The sequence below is a fragment of the Curcuma longa genome, chromosome 3 (genome assembly GCF_044706935.1).
Source record: "Curcuma longa cultivar G26 ecotype Majalengka, Jawa Barat chromosome 3, ITB_CL_G26_1.1, whole genome shotgun sequence".
Classification (NCBI taxonomy): domain Eukaryota; kingdom Viridiplantae; phylum Streptophyta; class Magnoliopsida; order Zingiberales; family Zingiberaceae; genus Curcuma; species Curcuma longa.
Genome location: NC_133863.1, coordinates 7,172,007 through 7,193,388, shown reverse-complemented (window position 1 = coordinate 7,193,388; position 21,382 = coordinate 7,172,007). Strand labels below are relative to the sequence as shown.

Here is a 21,382-nt window from a genome sequence, read left to right as displayed (position 1 = left end):
ACGTATTAGAGGAGCAATGATGTCCCAAATTAGACTTCAATCGTTGAGACATTATAAAATCCATTTAAAAATTTAAATCTCAGCTACAATAAAAAAAATAAATTCAACCCACCTCAACGAACTCCCCCATCAGAGAATTTGTTGTCACATTTTACTATGCTTAATAGTTTTACTATGTTATTTTACACTCACCATACTTAATATTTTTACTATGTTATTTTACCCTTACCATGCTTAATATTTAGTATCCATGAGAACTATATATATATATATGTTCAATATTAACAATTTATATATCATTAATCTTGTCATCTCAAAAATATTTTAAACATCCCTTCGATCAACTTGAACGTGAAGGTAAAACTTTTTATATCTACAGCTAGTCGGGTTTGAATTTATTTTTATGATAATATGCATACATTAAATTAATTGGTAATAGGCTTCAAGCTGAACAACATACTGAATAACCCTTTCATGCATGTATGTTATACTTTTTTGGGACAAACAATAGTATGCACTTGCATGTTTTTAGGTTTTGGGGTTGATTTGATTATTTCTAAAGCAATTAACACGTGTTTCATGTAATGCGTAAGTACAAATCAAGTGACTGTAACTATGTCTATCAATAGCTTGCGATACTTGTTTCAACGGCTTACTATTTTACATGTGGTTTCGGATGTATCCATGTAGTTTAATATTTGTTGTCTAGATAAGAGTTTTGATTAATTAAGTACTATTAATACTTTTTTCAAATTCTCTAATTATTTTTCTAGTTGCAAAAACTACTAGACTGCTATTCCTAAGATCGTAATGATGCAAAAAATATATATGTATTATAGAAAAACCTATCTATGAATACATACTGATCCCAGGCTACTAAAGTATAAAATTATTTTAAAATTTATTCCAAGTCATATTCTATTTTGGGAAACTATTGTTCATGAAGTTTATTTGTTAGGCACGTTAGAAGCTCCTCTTATTTAATTCGTTTTATTGTATCATGTAAGGGGAAAAAGTTAGAATGATTTGAATAGTATAATCGGTGGAATCCATCACTCCAACGGCCCCATACGATCGGCGTCACGATCATCTATGAGGAGGTAAATCGAGAAGCTGCAGTTGGCCACGACAGAGGAGGGTATTGCTTCGACTTCCTCGAGATTCGACTCTTATTCACTTCAGTATTCTTACAGTTTAACATTCTTATTATCCCTATGATCGTATGATTGAGTTACTCTCTACGATCAAAGTGGGTTCAATATTTTGGTATTCTAGTGTTCTGATGGGCTTCTTCATCCAATATCAATCTCGGGTGGGAAGGTCTCTTGATACTGTTGCTTCTAACAACCCCATACTTATTCAATCAGACTTATTTGATTTCGCTCTTCAGTTCAACTCAAAGAGAGACATGAGATGCATCTCGAGTGACCTTGATTGGATCGGTACTTTTTTCCCATCACCAATGTTCTCGCGCAAGCCTACACCCCCTAAGGGTCCCACTGAGCCCCAACCTCTCTAGCTATCCCACTCAACTATAGTGACTCTTGGACATGGACTCCAACAATGTCGAGCGAGCCTTCTTTAGACCTCAACCACCGACAACTCGTGATGTCTACAATGGTTGGAGAAGAGGAGAAGAAAAGGGGAAAGAAGGGAAAGAATATCGCGACTGTAAAGAATCCATGTAAGGGGAAGTCCTCTGTCGATATTCTTTGCAGCCGCGATATTCTTTCCCCTTTTCTTCTCCAACGCGAGTCGTCCTCTGTCGGTGAGCTGTCGACGGTTTTCTTCTCCTCTTCTCCAATGCACACGGGAGCCGCCCTCTGTCGGTGAGCTGCCGACGGTTTAGAGAGATCATTTTTTGGCTACACCGAAGATGGAGGTGATCCCATCGGCTTTTGATAGGTAAGTAGATCAATCAAATCTTTCTTGAACTTTTCCTATTTCCCTGACTTAGATTTTGCATTTTTAATCAATCTTTCTTTTGAAATATCTATTAATGTCCATAATGTTCTCTTCTTTTGAAACATCTATTCGTACTGTTCATAGGTCTTGACTGATGGAGATGATGTTATTGTTGCTGTCAGGCTCCATTGTTGTACTAGGAGCCATCATGCGGCACAACCTATCGCCGACCCTGATCTTGTTGGCCCACCTTAGCTGCCTCCCAACATCTCTGCCTGCACCAATGAAATTTTTCTTGGGCATGTTTTTCCTCAGCGTGCAACAAGAATCCAGAGCGGATCGGGAAAACATTGCGCGAAGCATGATAGTACAGTTCGCCGACAACCTTGTCGGCCCGAAGGATCTACAATTTCTGATCCATGTATTTTGTAATCACATTGAATATGTGCTAAAGAGGTTTTATTTGGATGGCGGCGATGAAATTGACATAATACTATTGCTGAAGATCCCAGCGCCACCGCCAGTTCCGTGGCCGCTACTGCCGTCGTCGTAGCTAATGCCACCACCGCTCATGCTGCGGTCATCGCAGCCGTCACTGCTAATGCCGCAACCAACACCACTAATGTTGCGATCACCACAGCCGCCTCCACATAGCTCCTAGTCTGATGAACTGTCAGGATTGTGACAGATCAAGCAATATTTTTTTTTTCAAATATCACAAATTGATGAGCAAACCATTTGAGCAAATTTTTTTCAAATTAATAGGACTACAGATTTGTCTATTTTTGTTTGGTTTCACTAGATCTTAACCTCAAAGAATGCACATGAATGTTTGGTTTCACTAAATCCTTACCATAAACTGTTCATATTTTGTCTATTTATGCCATAAAATTCCTAATTACAGTACATCAATTATGTCTACAACATAATTCTTGACAAGGTATATATTATACCAACAAACAAATATGCATTGTCATCTAAACAAAAACTACACTAAAAGGTGTTCCTATTCAACTATTGCTATAGCTTTGCTGATTTGCTACTGCTTCAATGCAACTTGGAAAGCATGGATGACAAAAATTAATGCAGGAGATTACAATGTCACTCCCCAATTTATTCCTCCATGCCATCACAAACATTAGCATATAAGACAATAATCTTCACAGTTTGTCGTTCTACTGGATACTAGTTGGAAGGAGTGTCACAGATGCAATTTTGTTAATCTCTCATTGACAACCTTTGAATGATGTTCACTTGAAGTGGAGGTGTAGACATCTAGACCTCCTAGATACAGAATGTATCCTTTCCTTATCAGGTCTGTTCATCAGCAGCGTTTTCTGAATCTGAGGGAAAGTGAGGCAACCATCACAGTAAGATCATTGGCAGGGATTTTACCTATAAAAACACAACTTTTCTTCATAATCCCTCTCCAAATGTTTGAACAACAGTGGGAGGAATTGAACATGTTTATAAATCATATCAGACTTCCTACAAATTTGTCTTCTTTTGATAATTTTTCCATCCTCCCTTGTATAAATTGTCACCAATAGCTTCTCAAAAACTGAGGGTTTCTCACTTTGCCATATCAAAAAAACACGATAGAAAACTATGTTTAAATGAAGGTGTATAAGCAATATAACTACTCTGGTATGCAATTAGAAAATGACATATACCAAAAACTTATAAACTTATGTTTGACTTCTGGGACATATTGCCCTACCCCTTTTCATGGATAATTTTTTGGGGTTTGAGATTCTCCATTTCCCACGTTTGTCAAGAAATCCTCACTAATTTCTGCCCCATCAGAAATGTTTGGATGCTTACATCCTTGTCTTTCTTTTTTGTTGAGACCAACTATTTTGAATCTTGATTTTGCAAACAAACTGTATGGAATAGCCTCAATGGTAGACCTACAAATTTCTATTTTGGTTACATCAACAACGTTCATTAGGTTCAATGCCAAATATCTAACGTTCATTAATTGACTCTTGCTCTGATTTCTTGTCAAACATGTTTATTCAGAGTGGGAGAAAAGTTATTTGTGGAACTCATAGCGGAGCTTTATTATTATATTCGTGGGCCATTTCAAGGATTGCATGTAGATCTCTATCCTAAAGTGAAAGTGATACTATTTTTGTTGATTTCATTCTGTTTGTGCTGATTTTATTCCTTATTATTTGCGACTAACCTAATATTTTTGTATTATCAGGGACCGTTTCCTTGAGCATCCTATGTATATGGATACACTATTGGAGGTGAATTGTTATACACAGATAAATAAACTCTTTTTTTTTTATTTTGTAAATTATTAACCAATCTTAATTTTATAGCACGATGAAGACACTCATTTCTGGATCAGGAGACGGAGTGATTAGGTTTTTGGACGAACCCCTCCATGAATTCATTTGCTAACTTAAGCAGTATTATTCTCCTGCTCGAACTCCCAAACTCGTTGATTTTCTAAAATCAGATTTTGTTTGATAGGTTGGTCAGCATTCTGCCAAATAGGATAATTCAGCCACTCCCAGAGCATTCAGAATACCCAATTGAGCGCCTTGGTATGTCTTCTGCACTATTGTCGTCAATACTTTTAAAAGTTTGTTCGGTTTTGACATCCCATCCCATGTTGGCTTTTGTAGCATTCTCAAGCGATACACGCAACTTCTTGGCAGCATTTCGCATGATCAAATGTTGAAGGTGAAATGATAGTCCTCCTGTATTTGACATTTACTAATTTTGTCTGCTGCTACATGCATTGGTTATGAACTGCTTTCCTATTCTGACTGTCACAATACTTCTCTTCTTATCCCTCGTTATTTTACTTGTATCTCATATGTGTCTTCCATTCCCTCAATACAATACTTAATTGATGAATGTGTACATCGTCTATTTTCCTAGCTCTGAGATTTACAAGAGCTTTTGGATAACCATGAGGGAGCACCAGAAAATCAAATGGTTGAAGTTGACAGCGAAGAAGACGAGGATGGGATGGATGTTGATGTTGAACCTTGGAAAAATATACTAAAGGTGCAACCTACAATTTAAAATATCATGTGTTTAGCAAATATTTATATAGATGTTCAAATGATCTATAAATTATGCCGTCATACTCTTCTAATTGTTTCTGAAGGTTTGTCAAGGAAGCCATCGGACAAGGAACAGAAGCCATCGGACAAGGAACAGCGAAATTCTTTACAGACTTGTAGGTTTTGGTGCGAATTATTGAATCTTTCAGCCAAAACCACATGGAGGAAATTTTGCAATTTGATTAATTTTTTCGACGCATTCCGATGTTTGTGTCAAATGCACTAATTGGGACTTCTTTAAGATCCTTTTTAAAAATTCTGTAGATTGTAAATTAAATTTATATGTATTTATTTCCTTTTTATAAAAAGAAGTTTTTTGCGTCATATATTATAGAGATAAGAATATGTCAATTTGCATTTCAAGGTTTATTGAGTTTTTTTGTTTCATACTTGTATTATAGGAGTGGGTTTGGTTCAAATTTAACGGTTTCATAAGAAAAATTGAAATTAAACCCGAAGATTTCAATTTGAAAGTACATACGGAAAATTGAAACTACAAATGGGAATGCAGTTCAATTTGACTTTATTTGTATTTGATTTCCATTGTATTAATTTGTTTTGAAAAGTTTAATACGTATGAAAATACAAAATACTTGAAAACAAGAATACAGAGCAATGCAAGAGGTCAAAATAACCACCATACTGCAGATAAATATGCGATTGACGGAATTCAATGATAACCTTGTGTATAAAATGTTGATATAGTTATGCAGACTCACCTCGTATGTATTTCAATTTCCAAATAATATCATAAAAGAAATGAAACAGATGCTAGCTACTACAATAGCTCATCGGATTGCACCTGACAAACATTGGATTTCAACTGTCATTGAAGATACTCATCTCTTTGCCCGAGCATGCCGAATCAATCCCCATTCCTAACTATTTTAGATGAATGGGGTAGCCGGCCAATTAATAGTGTAGCGAATATCAATTTCCATGTCTTTACCCATTGTTAGTGAACACTGCAATTGAGAAGGTAAATATTAATTCTCATCATATAACGATCATAATGCATGTATATAAAGTACCAAACACACTGCCATAGCTTCGAACTCAGGCCACTCAGACAGAAACTTATCCGATAGAGTGCAATATGCAAGAATGCCACTATAATTTGTAACGATGTTGGAGAAACAAATACTAATAAATAGTGCATTAACACTTTTACTTGCAGAAAGATTTGACACATATCATTAGCATTTATCACGTAGAGGTCATGCAAACAAGGAAGCAGTAAGAACATATATATATATATATATGCATAAGATGACGATCGAGCAACATATAATCCCAACCAAGGGATAATGAACTTACTGTTCATTTAGCCGTGCTTGTCCTCTTTAATTCTTGAAAGCATGCAACTGTGTCTTCATACTGAAGCAACTTTGTGAACTGAAAGGGGTGGAAAAGAGAGGGAATAACATATCCACACAAGAAAGTGATGGAAAATACTGGGAGGAGCACATGTTTGAACCTGGGATTCCTTCAGATCCAACTCCTCCCACTCTGAAGAAGGATTTGTACCCTCAACTATTCCAGCACCAGCATAAACTAACATGCCAAATCCCTGTAGTTGGATAAGTTAAATGCATGAGAAGATTTAAACTAGCAAAAGAGGTAAAACTGTAGTGGGAAACACTGGAAGTTGTTTTTCTTCTTTGATGATACAAATAGAAGGCAGTGGCCTTCATAGTAAGTTGGAACAAATGAAAATAACACAATAAAAAAACAAACATATGAGTTTGTCCCATCTCAATAGATCATGTACCTAGTAAAAGTCAGGTCCCTTAGAAAAGATGAATGCACGATACTAATTAATAATAGAAGTGCATGAAGATGCTTTATTGAACTACACTCACCCAAAATGTGTCAGGATGTTTCCAACATTGTTTCATTATAATGATCGTAGTGACAAAACAAGAAAGAAAACAATGAAACTGGAACATCTAACTTACATTTCCCACTAAAGCTGATCTGATCCCAACAGCAAATTCACTTTCACTTCCTCCAAACCAACCAACAGGACCGGCATACATTCCTCGATCAAAAGTTTCTAGCAAAGGGTAAACAGTTTCTCATGTCAGAAGAAGAGAGCTACCACATTAGTATATCACTTTTATATATCAAATTAAACAGATTCAACGGAACCCCCAAGGTTTGCTATGCTACAACAGGATTTAGATACAGTGAAGCAAGCAGTTTCTCAGTAGGAACTAACAACTAATGACAAAATATTAAGTTAATCATACAATTGATTCAACAAATTAAAAGCTGGAGTACTGTTCCATTTCTAGTTTCTCCACCTTGTATATATTTGATTTTTTTTTATCAGTTAAGTTTTAGTTTCCCCATCTTGTATACATTTATTTTCTTAGCAGCTCCACCTTGTATTCGTTCAGCTTATGGTCCATAATACATCTAGTATAGTTGCTACATCACTGGAAAATGGCACATTTTTTTTAAAAAAAACAGTCATTTACTATGACCTAAAAGTAGATTATCCCAAAACAATAAATCCAACATTGTTTCAATTTATCAAGCAGCAACCAAAGAATGAACTTATATCCTAATTTCTTATAGATTTTACAGTTTATCCATCAATATAGCTGTTGGGTTCTAGTTGTTTTAATACACAGCGGTAGACAAGGATAGCAGCTTCTCAAGTTCCCCATCAATGGATGCTCAGTGCTGAAATTTACCACAAATGAGAATTTTACAAAAGAGAACAAAAACCCCACCGAAAATCTGCTAGTTTTTCCTTCTTTGAGATGCTATTTCATTCATCCTATTGGTTAGAGCTAGAGTTTGGTTTGACAAGAAAAAAAAGCTTTCAAAACATCAACTGGTTACTAGAGCCGCCAAAGGATGTTTCTGACTTCTTTTCCAAAGAGGCATAATAGAGCAGAAGATAAGACACATGCCATTTTCATTTATAAATCGCCGAGCATCTTCCATAGGCAGTCCACAAACAGCTGGGCTTGGATGGAGGGATGTCAGAATGTCAAACTGCAAAGAATTTAAAATACTATTTCTCAATATGCTAGAGAAAACCAAGATAAACACTTCATCATTAGTTTAGTCCAGTAAAATATCTAAAGGCTTGGACATATTACCCATCAATGGGCAAGAATCATAAGGCATAAACTTCACTGTGGCTATGCAATTAGAAAGTTAATAACATGAATAAAAACATATGAGTGAAAATTAAAATCCATTGGCTAGAATCCGAATGACACAAGTAACTATCAGTAATCCATTGGCTAGAATCTGAATGAAACAAGTAATTATCAGTGTTTATTTAGTTTCAAGTATTGATAGTTATCAAGAAGTTAACCAGACAGAATTATTGGAAATTTACCTCACAAAATTTATCCCTTAACCTCCCTGATAATTGAGCTGATAAATGTTGAATTCTAGGAAGCTTTCGAAGTGCTTTACAGGGCTGAATTATTACGTCATCACAAATAACCTATGTAACAAAATTACAGGTAAGAAAAAAAACTACCAGTTTTATATGGAGAATAAAAATTAAAATACTAGAAGAATTTCACACTTAACATGCCTCTAATTTTCCTCTAATGCTCTCTCGTACTATAACAAACTCAATATTATCTTTAGGGCTGCAAGTCAGGAAAACATCATCAATTTATCAGTACATTACATATTTATGTTTTGTGAGGTAGTAATCACCAAATATCACTCAATCAAATATCCCTGAGCAGTGGTTGGCTAGACAGGAAAATAGGAATTTAAAATTCATAGATGAAATAAGCACATCATAAAACAAGTCAACCTAACAAGACAAAAAATGAATTGAAACTTTTCATTGACATACGCTTGTAAGCCATAACAAGACTTGCACTTGTATACAATATAAGCAGATGATACTTTTGATGGCTTATAGATTGTTTAAATAAGCTTAATGATACAATGATATCATTGTCAATTATTATAATGAAATACAACAAAGTCATATTCTGACCATCCATAATATGTAAATGTCAATGCACAATGGGCATAATAATTCAGGACTACTTTTCGCTAAAGAATTGAAAACGTTTAGGACAAAAACCCCCATCAATTTCTCTGTCTCAAATTCCTATTATGACTACTTCGTTTGTAACTTTCTGCCTTAAATTGTTCGGTTGTGATGGCATGATAGATCTTTATAGTCACCAAATAGTCACCAATTGAAAATAAACTAGTTAACCTAAAAGTTCAATTTCGTAACAAACTACATGAGTATCCTTAAAAAATGAGAGCAAAAAGAGTAAAAGGCAATAATATCCTTCTTGTTAGAGCAAAATACAACTTTGCAAGAAAGAAAAAAAATGTCAAGAGTGAAACCTGATCAAGACAGAAATTTACACTACGATTGCCTAATTAAGCATGAGCAAAAAGTGTGAGGTAACATAAACAATTATGGAAAGAAACACAAAATTTCTCCGGGTACAAATTTGCAGATTTTGTACAAGTATATGTGAAAAAAAAAATCTAGTGTTGATGGAAAATATAAAATATTTCTTAGATAAATAGAAAAAGAGCAACCTGCAAAGTAACTCTCGGCCGATCTGTAGATCCTCTTCCTTAGTTACACCCCTTGCGCGTGTTCCAGCTAAAGCCTCACTTGTAACATGTAAGCATTTCCGATGAAACAACTGTTCTGGCTATTCAGAATAATTTGTAAGGAAGATCTTTAGTCTCATGCAATGTAATTAACAGCAAGGATAGAATTGAGAACCTAAGAATCTACATTGGTTGACTACATTATCATAGAGATCACAGCAAGGATGCATGACAATGGGGGTTATGAACAAAAGAGATCTCAAAATGTCCACAACGTTTACAAACATGAAATCATCTTTAAAGCAAGAAATATTTTGCTTTCTTGTTATTTTCCTTTGTTTTCTTTAAATGATATCTTTAATTGGGAACTGTATACCAAAGACAAACTATAAACAACACTTGACGTTTTGTACATTAAAACTACAGCCAAAAAAATTTATAAAGAAATCAGCAGATTACAGCATTTTTCAGAAAAACCTGTGCATGTTTGTTGAACTTCCATGTGAAAATTACTGATGAGACAATTTCCATGTGAAAGTCTGTAGGGAAAAATAGGAACAAAAACATAATGGTCATAGGTCACTTGACATTAAACAAGTTTAGGAAGTGAAGTGAGATAGTCATTTCCTTCATGAAGGTAATTGCAACTCGTCATATACTAGAACAATCTTAAACCAATCAAGCACTACTACAGGCAGAGGCAGAATAATTTTTAAATGGGTGTAAAGGTTTATTAAAATGTAAAAATATATATTTAAAAATAGTGAAGCATTATCAATTTAGCAAAGTACAATTATAAATCATTGAACCACAATTGAAATTCGTTTAACATACACACACACACACATAAATATCAACAACAGTTGGCATATGTGGCTTCACCACAGGTTACAGACTCAATTGTAGGGTTAGCCATAAAACAAAGTAAAACATACTGTATTTCCAATGAATGCTGGCGAATCTGGTGGCTGTAAATAGAACTGGAAACAATTTTGGCTTTCAACCTGTTGAGGATGCAAATGAAAGAAAGTAAAGCTAGCTAGTAATTGATTAGCGTGCACAAAAATGAAAGATATCATACCTTTAAACTAGCTAACAAAACTAAAGGATCTGTTGTAGTATCAGTTATATATTTACTGCATCGTGCAAGTACAACCTAGACAAATTAATAGTGTCAGTAAAGGACAAAAAATTATATTCTAAAGAATGGCAGAGGAAACAACCTATGTCGCAAGAGAAGGTATAAGTTGCGATACCCATGGGCAATAAAAGGGTTTCTAAGCTTAGATGGGTGAGTTACAAATAGTATGGGCTTAAGCATGTTGGGCCACTGGCTGGGTACAAATTAGTAAGTCAGTTCTCTCGTCTATGCAAATTGTGACATAAGTTTTATTCGATAAGAAAAACTAGTATGCTGGCATGGCCCAGAATTTACAAATACATAGATCTGGTTAAATTGAGAAACAACATTCAATGTGGATAAACTTGTGTAGCATGGATAAATGTCACTCATAAACCAAGAATAATGTCTTATCATGGTTTGAGGTTTTGAGCTAATGATAATGTCATGGTTTTAGTTTCTCAAATAAGGTAATCTACCTTCATCAGTTCTTCTTCTGTTCCATTTATTATCTCAAGAGCTCTTTTAACCGATATATCCCAAGATCCTTGGGATGGAAAATGCTGAAAGTTGAGAGCAACTGATTTTGTGTCTAATTTCCTCAGTCGACCAATACAAGGGGAGATCTGCAACTATCAAGGATGTTAAAGTTTGGTTATGTGATTCTCATTATGTATTGGTAGAGATAGTTTAAATTTTTCAAGAAAGAAAATATTCATCACTCAATAGTATACCTGTCTGAGTGTATCTTTAAGCTCATTTATGGCACTTTGCCATGTCCATAGAAGGTTGTTATCCCATGCAATAGTTAAAGCAAGCATTGAACTTTCTTGAAGCTCATTGAATTCAACCTATTATTGATTTTTTTAAAAAATAACAACTGACTAAGAATTTAAAGTTGGTTACTTCACTCAAGTTCCAAAACAATTGATAGAGAGAAAAAAAAATATGAATTAGTTGCAGCTAAAAATAATGGAATGATAGAAGAAGCTTGTGTACCTGAGGGACAATGAAGTAAAAGGAACCAAAACCCTTCCATTCAGGGGCAATTATAGTCCTTCCCTCAAAACGCATGGCACCATAGGCACGAATAAAAGGACAATCCTCAGAAAGGAATCTAAGCATACCAAGAAAAATATGTGTTTTGATTGATATCAAAATTTTAGTATGACAATTTGACAAGAAACAAAAATAAATCCAAGATAAATTAAGACAAGCAGGCATACAATACTATTATGGGTACCATTTCCCTACAATGGTATTAAGGGCTGTATCTAGAAATAAAATCATGCTAAGTCACTTCTAACTCATGGAATATAAACATGAAAATCATGTGATGAAACACTTTTACATGTTCGATGTGTTGGTTCATTTATTGTTATAAGACAAAGATAAAACAACTTAGTCCATGGTTCTCACAAGGAAAGCTATTTAAGTGTGAAACAACTTAATCCTTCACTGCCCATCACTGATGATGACCATTGTGCTTGTATTGCCTTGGTCAGTAAATTTGTGATTTATCTGTTGCCTAAAAATGTCACTAGTTATTATTGCCATGATTAAACCGTCTATTTAGAATGACAGTAAGAAAGGTAAGGCCATATACACTATAGGGGAGTAAACTAACTACAAAATGAGGCCTAAAAGGCTGAATCTCTCTATAGATCCAAATAAGGGAGTTAGAATTTCAACCGATTTATTTATGTAAATGCAAACGATGTTTCTTCACTTTGTTGGTCGATCAATCTTATGCCGTGTGATCAAAATTTGGCTCATCAATTGATAGCAACAGGTCCGAGGAGACGAGTATGATTAAACGCGCTACATAGAGACTCAAAGATTTCGCCTTTGAGCAAGACAATTGATTTGTAGGTTGGGTAGATTAAGTCAAGAGACAGAGAAGTGAATGATGAAAGGACCAAGTTTCAACATCAATTTAATGAATCCATTGCTTATATTGGAAAAAAAAAAAACAAGAATTGAATGATTACTACCTTCTAATGGATTGCCAGTCATGTAAGGCAAAGGGATCAAAGCCTCGGAAGAAGACTGCAGAGCCAACACCGGCTATGCTAACTAATGCTTGATCAACATCATCATCATCATCGTTCAGCAGCCTCCCTACTCCTTTGCTAGTGACCAAGGGGAGGATTGTAGAAGTCTGATTGAGCGTCCTGGAGGAGAAGAAACAAGAAGGGCTTAAGGAGACTTGATGTTGTGCTTGTAGCCACTCCAGGGCATCCCTCCGCTGACGAATTGGCACCTACACATAGGTTGGGTGTGTTTCATGTCTGGCCCAAGTCAACAATCATTAATAGATATCTAGACGCAGTCACTTAATTTATATATTTTCTTTACCATAACACACTATAATTTTAAAAATCTCAAGGTGCACACTTTAACGCATCTTCTTTTTATTCACATCCAAGATAGTACTATTGAATTGTGTTACTAAAAATAATCAGATGGACCAAATCAAATCTACCTCACAAATTCAGGCAATTTAAATTCATACACATTCCCTATGTTAGTTTGTGATCTGTAATTATTAGCCAAAATTACATAAAACAGCTCAAAATTACTTAAAACATGAAACACTCTCTGCACGAATCGGGGTCGAGATAACGTGGATATAAAAGCAACCAATTAAAAAGATGCAAAGATGATAAGGTGCCGTTTGCTTTTCGTACCTGGAGACGGATAATGCCAGAGGTAGACTCTGGTGGCTGGGACTCCAACGCTGCTACCGCTAACTTAAGCTGTATCACCGCATGCTCCGACTCCGACACTGATGCCAAAGTCCGCGTCTCGCAGACACCCACCGCCGACTTGTCGGTGGCAGTACTACCTCCATAGCAGCCGTTCATACTCATTGATGGCCAACAATGCCGTGTAGAAGAGGTGGTGTTTCGAATGGACGGTAGAGGGATTTGTCCAGTCGAGCGAATTGCTGCTGCCATGGAATTAAGATGTAGAATTGAGAAATTAGCAGGTAAGGAAGTGGCAGAACCTGAGCATATCTGATATGATATGATAAGTGAGGAATTAAGAGATGAAGTGGCAGTCAGTGATTCGCGGGTTTTGCCACGTCAGAAAATCGTGGATCGCAGAGGGAAACCAAGGGCAAGACCCCACTCCCCTGCCCTGAGATTTTCCTCATTCGCCTCCCCAGGGCACACTTCGCTAGTGCCCATGGTCCATGGATCTCGACTCTTCCCTCCCACTGCATCTACTACGCCCTCCCCTCTCAAGGGAATCTTGACCTGGACTTCTCCCTCGCTGATAGGTTTTTGCTGCTACGCTGTCCCTAGCAATTGGCAAACCTCCACTCTGCTACTTTGTAACGCAATATTCGCACCAACTATTTTAACTACTTTATAACAATTAAGCGTATAAATGAGCCAAACTAAATGGATCTTATCTTGTTCAAATTTATTCATTCATTTATTAAAAATCTTATCAAACTCGAGCTTTTTATTGAGTTGCACTAATAACGTTACTCTTATAAATTAGTTAAACATTTTCTTAAATTTATATTATTTTTTTTATTTTTAATGTATTGTGAATAATTTTAGATTCCAAAAAATTATAAATAAACAATTAAGATATAAATGTATAGATTACTAAATATAATTTATTCATGAGCGTTAAGTAACTTACCTTTTTTTAGTGTTTAAAATTATTTTATTTTATATATTATTTTATTATAATGAATATAAACCAGCTTTGTCGAATTGAACATCAAAATTGTTCAATTCATTTAAAGTCTTAATAATAATGTCTCTTCAAATTACACTGAAGTCCCTAGGATATCTAAGATTATAAAAAAAAGGATTGAATAAATTCAAGAGATTTTGAAATTAATTAATAAAAAACAGTAGGGAAAAAATTTTAAAATCTGATTAAGACAACCCATAGCAAAAATAAATCTGGAACAAATTTACTAGAGATAAGATGAACAGAAATTTTTAACAGGATCAGCTGCAAATTCTACGTATATCAACACTAACTTTGAAGATAATTTAAATATATTAGATCAAAGCAGATAAGAAGTTAATGGCACATTTAGAGTGCATGCTTAAGATCTCATAAAAGATAGGGGAAAAATAGCTACAGTTGGCGAGTCCATAAAACCAAAGAGACAAGTATCGAAATTTCATCGATACCATGCATCTCTTTGGACTAGCACCGAACAGGTTAAAAAAGAGAGAGAGATCATTTTAAAGGAGGTTAAAGTAGAGAAGTTTTAACATGTAGTAGTATCTAATTATAAGCATAAAACAATGACAAAGTACCCCGCGAGTTTTGCCTTGTCTAAAGTATTGTTCCGACGGCCAGAATAAATAAAATAACCATTAAAGCAATAGAATCATGATCTGTCCAAGATGCTCGACTAAACAACTTACTGCATATTTGAACCGCATCTTTCCCTCATGCCGCGCAGCCTCCTGTTCCACCTCCTCCGTCTCCAGTCCCTCACCGATGCGGTTCAAATTTGCCACGTCCTCCAACACCATTTCATAGTCGGATTGGTAGAAGGAACTGCCGAAGCCGCCGGCGAGCACCACCAGTGGGAAGGCCTTAATGAAACTCCAGCAGTAGCCGTATATTTTCTGTAAGATTGCAGATGTGCACATAAAGACAATTTCCGGATCTGTCGTCTGTAGAGGCGAGGAAGTCAAAGAGAAAGAGGCGAGGAAGGAAAGAGACAGTAGACCAGCAGTTGATCCGACAAGTTCAAGAATCATCTTTTCCAAACGACAAGATCGAAGATCAATTTTTTCATCTGCGCAAATCAAATCGTTCTAAAGAAAAAGACGTACAATGTCACAATGTTCTATCCTACGTAAGACAGGCAACTTCAACGACGAAGACGTCAAAATTCAGGTATTCAACCATGTGTTTATACAAACATTCAAAGGCAAAATATATCAACGATTATAAAAGTAAAATGAAGATGTCACCTTTGAAGAAACTGCTTTAATTTAAGCCGGGACAAGAAGGGAAAAAAACAAAGGACTACAGCTCACTGCAATTGCCTCAATAGCAATCATCGACATGGTCCTACAGCACACCCTAGATATTGCTCTCAAAGACCAGGACGATAATAGTATCCATTCTGCCCTCTCAATAAATAGTCCTCAATCTGGTAATGATATCCATTGGCATCTCCGTCCCCTAATCTGTGTGTGGACAGATTATTGCTCCCATAAGGCCCATGATTCCGCGTCAACCCATCAAACTGGGTGTACCGATTAGGATATGATGAAAATTCCAACTGCTGAAGAGGTTCATCACTCAGCGCCTGAAGGGGATTACCAGAAGCACCATAGGACTCTGCATACTACTGTTCAAAATGATCAAATTGGCATGAGGCAGTCAAGTTGCCTGGTAAAGAATACTGTCAATCGAAGGCGAGATGGTGACCTCTAGATGTCCATCCAACATCCTGTTCATCCTCCAGCAATTCATTGATGATATCAAGGTGCGGAAACTCCTCTGCAATGGTCGCTTGTGACTGTGAGGGCATAGTTGCAGAGGCAATCCCAGCTCGTTCTTTTTTAGATTTGCCACAAATGCTTAGCTTCTCCATGTTATCTACAAGAACCGATCCGAACCTCAGGGTGCTACTCTGATTATTACTGCAGGTTTCATGGTGGAGTGCTTCTGGGTCAAGGCAACTAAAGGTCAATCCTGGTTGAACTGATGTTTGGTCTTTCCTTAAACGGGTTTGAGGAGGAAGCTTTGATGATGCTGATGGATGCACTGAAGGAGCCTGAAAATGCCGAACACTATGCACTGAGGAAGCAGTATCATAGATGAAACCAGCCATCCTTGCACTTGTGGTTTTACCAATTATCACATTCCTATATGATTGGGGAAGAAAACTTGCAGCAGACGGAGATGGATCAGTTCCCAACCGGCCAGCAGCGCTGACAGAGCGAGAAAGTAGAGGTACTGCTTCGACAATGGGAGAAATAGCAGCGGTCAACCTTAGTGCTGGGGTTAGAGGAGCATTGGACGGCCTTGACATTGCATTGGCTTGCTCAGAACTGCTATGCTTCTGGGTTTCAGACAAGGAAGTTGGTTGAGATCTTGATGTATGAGCAACACCCTTGTCGCCCTGGACTGCACAATCAGCATGTGACTCTTTACAGCACCTTGGCTCCACTTTACTTGTGGAAGTGATGAGGACAGTGTTGGCAACCATTAATGGCAATGTATGCTTTGGCAGAGTAATGATATTTTCCTTTACACCTCGATTCAAGGAAGAGGACTGTCTCTGCGCATCAAACTGATCATCAGCGGTTTGATTGTTTTGCCGAGAAAGCACTTCCTCCTGAGATGGTAAGATAACCCCAGATTAAGTTGCTGTCAGAGAGTAAATAAAATATTAAATAAACAAACAAATATTTTTAAAAAAAAAAAACCTATGCAAATGTACAAACTAAACAAACTGCCTTTGAGGGGGGAAGAATGTTCCTGAAAATCATACTAAAATATAATGTAAGAGAATCATATATTCAATATTTTGTGCTATGTTACAACAAAATCATACTGTTGGCAGTTGACACAAGCTTGGTTACTGAAAAAAATATCCCTTCCATTCTTCTTCTTCTTGTAGAATATGCATGCATTCCAGTTTAGGTAGACCACAACAAACCTAATCAGATATCCAAGAAAAACACAAAGACGAAAACAATGGCAAAAAATAATTAAGGAAATACATGAAATAAAAATTAAATCATATACCATCTGTAACCACCAACTTCAAATGCATTACTTCTCAGTTCTCTTTTATTGATTGTTGAGAAACTTTCAATCTTTCATGTAAATCTTCCATAGAGTTCAGAAGGCTTTGGTCCTGAAAAATGGAGGTACAACATAACTTCAAAATACAATAAAAAACCAAGTGATAATACGAAAGGCATAAATTGAAGGATCAACAAAGGCATCAAGATAAATTAACCGCCTCAAAGAAAGATTGTTAAAAAGGATGGGTTCTATCCATTTCCAGCCAGGAGGTAAACTTACCATTGTTTGATAAACCCACAGGATAGAATCATTTCACAGACAAAATCAGCAAGACCAATTAGAACCATGGAGAATCAATGCTGACGCACCAATAAAGAAAAACAATGAAAATATAAATATATTATTTAAGCTACTTTGTAATACCTGCATATACATCAAATGAATGAATACAGATGCAAATTAATTTCAGTGCTACTTCCCTGTTTTACAACATGTCAATGCAACAGTAAAATTACTCAGAAGACAGGTATGCTTTATGTGTCTCAACAACAACAATAATTTATTAGTTCCAAATGACTACCTTAATTTAGCTATAGATCAATAAGTCAAAGCTGTGACGCAAGCATAGCAAATGGAGATTTGAGTCAGTCCATAAGTGCACTTTTTTCCAAAAATAGACCTATCTATGTTAACCCAGAGAAGAACTTCAAGTTATGCCAACGAGGAAACTTTTTTAAAAAAAATCAGCAAGCAGAAGGGGTTAACATGGCGTGCACCGCAGTCATCATCCTCATCAATATCCCAATAAGGAGGTGAAGTAGAAGTTCCATTCTCAACCTGTTCAGAAGACCGCCATTCTGTGACTGAATCACCAGAGGGGCAACGTTGCTCACTCAACACCCCATCTGAAACGGAAGGCCTAAGGCCAGTTCCAAAATCCTCACTTATAGTTCCAGCCATTGCCAGCTTACAGTAGTCCTGCATTTCTTCCTCTGTGAACACTATATGGTGCAGTTACAAACAGATGAAGATGTATATAAATGCAGGCTATGTGTTTGATAGCTGATTCAGTAAGTAAAACATCCTATTGAAATAAGCCGAGAAGAAACTGAAATATGGAGCAGAGAATCCTTATCGTGCGAATATAAAGCTTCGTACCAATTTATCCTGAAATAGTTCCAAAATCTCATAATTTCACGCTAGTGGAGGAACCATACATCAAGGAAAACAAATCGATCGAAACATCGACCAAACTAGCAGATCAGAGAGCGGAAGCATAAACAACGTAGGGAACTAGAACAATCGAAAACCCAACCATCGTTCCTCGAGGCGCAAATCCCAAAAGGAGGAGCATATCGAAAGTGAGTACCTAATCGAGGGGAGATGTGGTGATGTGGAGAAGGCAGCCGGATGCAGGGAACGCGAGGGGAAGGAGAAGGCGAGTCCTCGCCCGCCGGCCTTCGAGGGGTGGGCGAGGGTGAGGGAGGAGGAGGCGAAGACGAGAGAGATTGGGTAACCCGGAAAACGATGGTAGTGATGAAATGTGCTTGTAAAAATATATAGGAAATGTAAGTCCGTCTAAAGTCTACCTCGTTTTTTAAAATATTTTTTTATTTTTAAATCGTTAATAAGTCTTAACCGATATTCATAGTTTACTTGATGAATAATTTAATGATATAACCGCAATTTTCTAAACCACGAAGTGTGTACCTCATTTTTAGATGGATTAAATCATGAATCCCTTCTCATTTTCATTTTCATTTTCATAATACCCCCTCTGTTTTTTTACTATTCATTCAGGAAAAAACTCTAAATTATTTTATTTTTTCTTTGAAAAAAACCTAATCTCTTCCTTCATCTCCGTTGAAGATTCGCTTTCAGATGGAGTGGACCGACTGTCTCAGTGTGATCATGTCAAGCTCCATGTGACCAAGAAGCTCCTTCATAGCATTTGTTGGCATCATCTTTCCATCCACGTAGTTCTTCTTATCATCAAGATAGATCATGAGCAGCAGTTGAACAAGTTGGAGATGCAACAGTCATCCCTCCTCGGTGCCCCCACCTCCCGACACCCCCTCTACGCCATCATCGTGCCATCCAAGTGAGAAAAATAATGAAATGGTTCTGATCAAATTTCATGCTTAGATAGGTGGTAGTAGTAATTCTTATTTAAAGTAGTAACATTATATTTGATGAGTTAAAAATACTTCGGTATTCTTATTTAATTGAATCTTGGATTTTATGAGGATTGTGGAAGGTTATCCTATTTTAATTATTTTTCAGTCATTCATTTTGATGAGGGTAGAAAAGTATTCAAGAATCAGACAAAATATACTTCTATAAATGATCGATTATGGTTGATGATCTCTTAATAATTTTTAATATTTTATATGCACCCTTTATTAGAAATAGATATCACTTGGTAGTCGGATGTGTTGTGCTTTTTTTCATTTTACATCTTTGATGATAAAAGATAGAAGTTTAAATTTTCATATCTATATATATACATACTATACATGATTAAATCATCATGTCATTCCAATTGTTATATATTGAAGAAAAAAATAAAAAGGGTATTATATGGTATCATAGTTCACATTACATAAGATTGATTGATTGATGAAATTATATATCTTAATCTATAATATTTGCTTATTTGAACTGACCTATAGCTTAGATAGATCTATAATACCTACAGCATTTATAACTCATCAATTTAATGCGACTATCCTAAACAAGAATTACTACCACCATCTATATAAGCATGGTATTAGATTATACTTTTTCGATTTACCTCTTTATATATAATTATGGAGGCGACCGTGCATGTGAGATTGTTAGGTGCAAAAAAAAAAAAAATGATATTAGACCACAACAATTTCATTCCTTTTCTTTTCTCACTTGGATGGGAGGTGGGGTGGTGGGGGCACCGAGCAGGGCCAACTGCTGCATCTCCAATTTGTTCAATTGCTGCTCATGATCCATTTCAATGATAAAGGGAACTACGTGGATGGAAAGATGGTGTCAGTGATCCACGCAACTTTTTTGGTGCAACGAAAGAGTTTATTGGTCACGGTAGTAGCCTCGGTGGCGGCGGCGATGGGCCTACCTCGCACGATGATCATAGACTCTGAGATGGAGCTCAACATGTGGGAGAGCAAGCCATCAGCCCACTCTGGAGGCGAACTCTTTGACATAGACAAAAGAAGAGATTAGATTTTTTTTTTTTTGAAAAAAACAAATGGTTTGAAGTTTTTTTTTTGGGATGAACAATAAAAGAAAGAGGAGTATTATGGAAAAGAGAATGGAAAAGAATATGTGATTTGTTAAATTAAAAAAATGGGGATACACCATTTAGGTAATACGTAAAATCAAGTAGGAAATTGCCAATGATATAACGATATGAAATAAGTATATTATATATTTTTCTGATTAATAAATTAAGGATGTATTTTAATAATTTTAAAAGACATTTTTGGAGAATGTAAAGTAGAAGAAATGGAATAAAATTTCTCCCGAAATTTTAGTATATCAATCAGCTTGCATTAATATCCTCGCTGATTAAAAATGACCAAAAGTATTAAGTTGGTAACTGCTAATGATGAAAATGCAACATTTCAAATCTATAATTGTATTAATATTTTATTTTTTTATAAATAAATAAATAAATAAATACTAAAATCACCGTCAAAATATAGCATTACCACTTCCTTTTCGATATAATTTCATAAATCAATCCCTATTCTTCACAAACCCTTTTTAATATAACACTACATTCGTTTCGCTTAACTAACATTTACATCAATCATCTCAATAAATATTAAATAAATCATTTATCAATTGAATTAAATAAATAAAAAATCAGCTGACTTACCCACCCCAAATTTTCCAGAAATAATATATAAGCAATAAATTAAAAGCAACGCAAATTTCCGGGCCGCTAACT

The 21,382-nt window shown here is 35.9% G+C and overlaps 2 protein-coding genes across 4 annotated transcripts; both read right to left on the bottom strand.

Moving 5' to 3' along the window:
* Nucleotides 1–5,657: 5,657 nt before the first annotated feature.
* LOC141823976 (isochorismate synthase 2, chloroplastic-like) lies at nucleotides 5,658–13,640 on the bottom strand. 3 transcript variants are annotated; one of them, XM_074711190.1, is made up of 15 exons: nucleotides 13,371–13,640; nucleotides 12,675–12,943; nucleotides 11,680–11,797; nucleotides 11,415–11,531; nucleotides 11,160–11,306; nucleotides 10,642–10,716; nucleotides 10,496–10,564; nucleotides 9,543–9,661; nucleotides 8,557–8,614; nucleotides 8,353–8,463; nucleotides 7,916–8,000; nucleotides 6,950–7,047; nucleotides 6,469–6,561; nucleotides 6,309–6,386; nucleotides 5,658–5,956 (listed from the first exon to the last, which is right to left on the bottom strand). In XM_074711190.1, the coding sequence occupies exons 1-14, from the start codon at nucleotides 13,638–13,640 to the stop codon at nucleotides 6,312–6,314; spliced, it is 1,704 nt and encodes a 567-aa protein (XP_074567291.1). In that variant the 3' UTR covers nucleotides 5,658–5,956; nucleotides 6,309–6,311. The 3 variants fall into 3 exon arrangements, 2 of the variants coding, with proteins under 2 accessions (XP_074567291.1, XP_074567292.1); XM_074711191.1 differs by having other exon boundaries at nucleotides 11,160–11,312; nucleotides 13,371–13,565; XR_012601421.1 differs by having other exon boundaries at nucleotides 6,309–6,561.
* A 1,978-nt stretch (nucleotides 13,641–15,618) lies between these two features.
* On the bottom strand, nucleotides 15,619–18,942 carry LOC141825400 (uncharacterized). The gene is made up of 4 exons (XM_074712782.1): nucleotides 18,806–18,942; nucleotides 18,213–18,428; nucleotides 17,434–17,545; nucleotides 15,619–17,020 (listed from the first exon to the last, which is right to left on the bottom strand). Exons 3-4 carry the CDS (start codon nucleotides 17,434–17,436, stop codon nucleotides 16,085–16,087), a joined length of 939 nt encoding a protein of 312 aa, XP_074568883.1. The 5' UTR covers nucleotides 17,437–17,545; nucleotides 18,213–18,428; nucleotides 18,806–18,942; the 3' UTR covers nucleotides 15,619–16,084.
* Nucleotides 18,943–21,382: the final 2,440 nt, after the last annotated feature.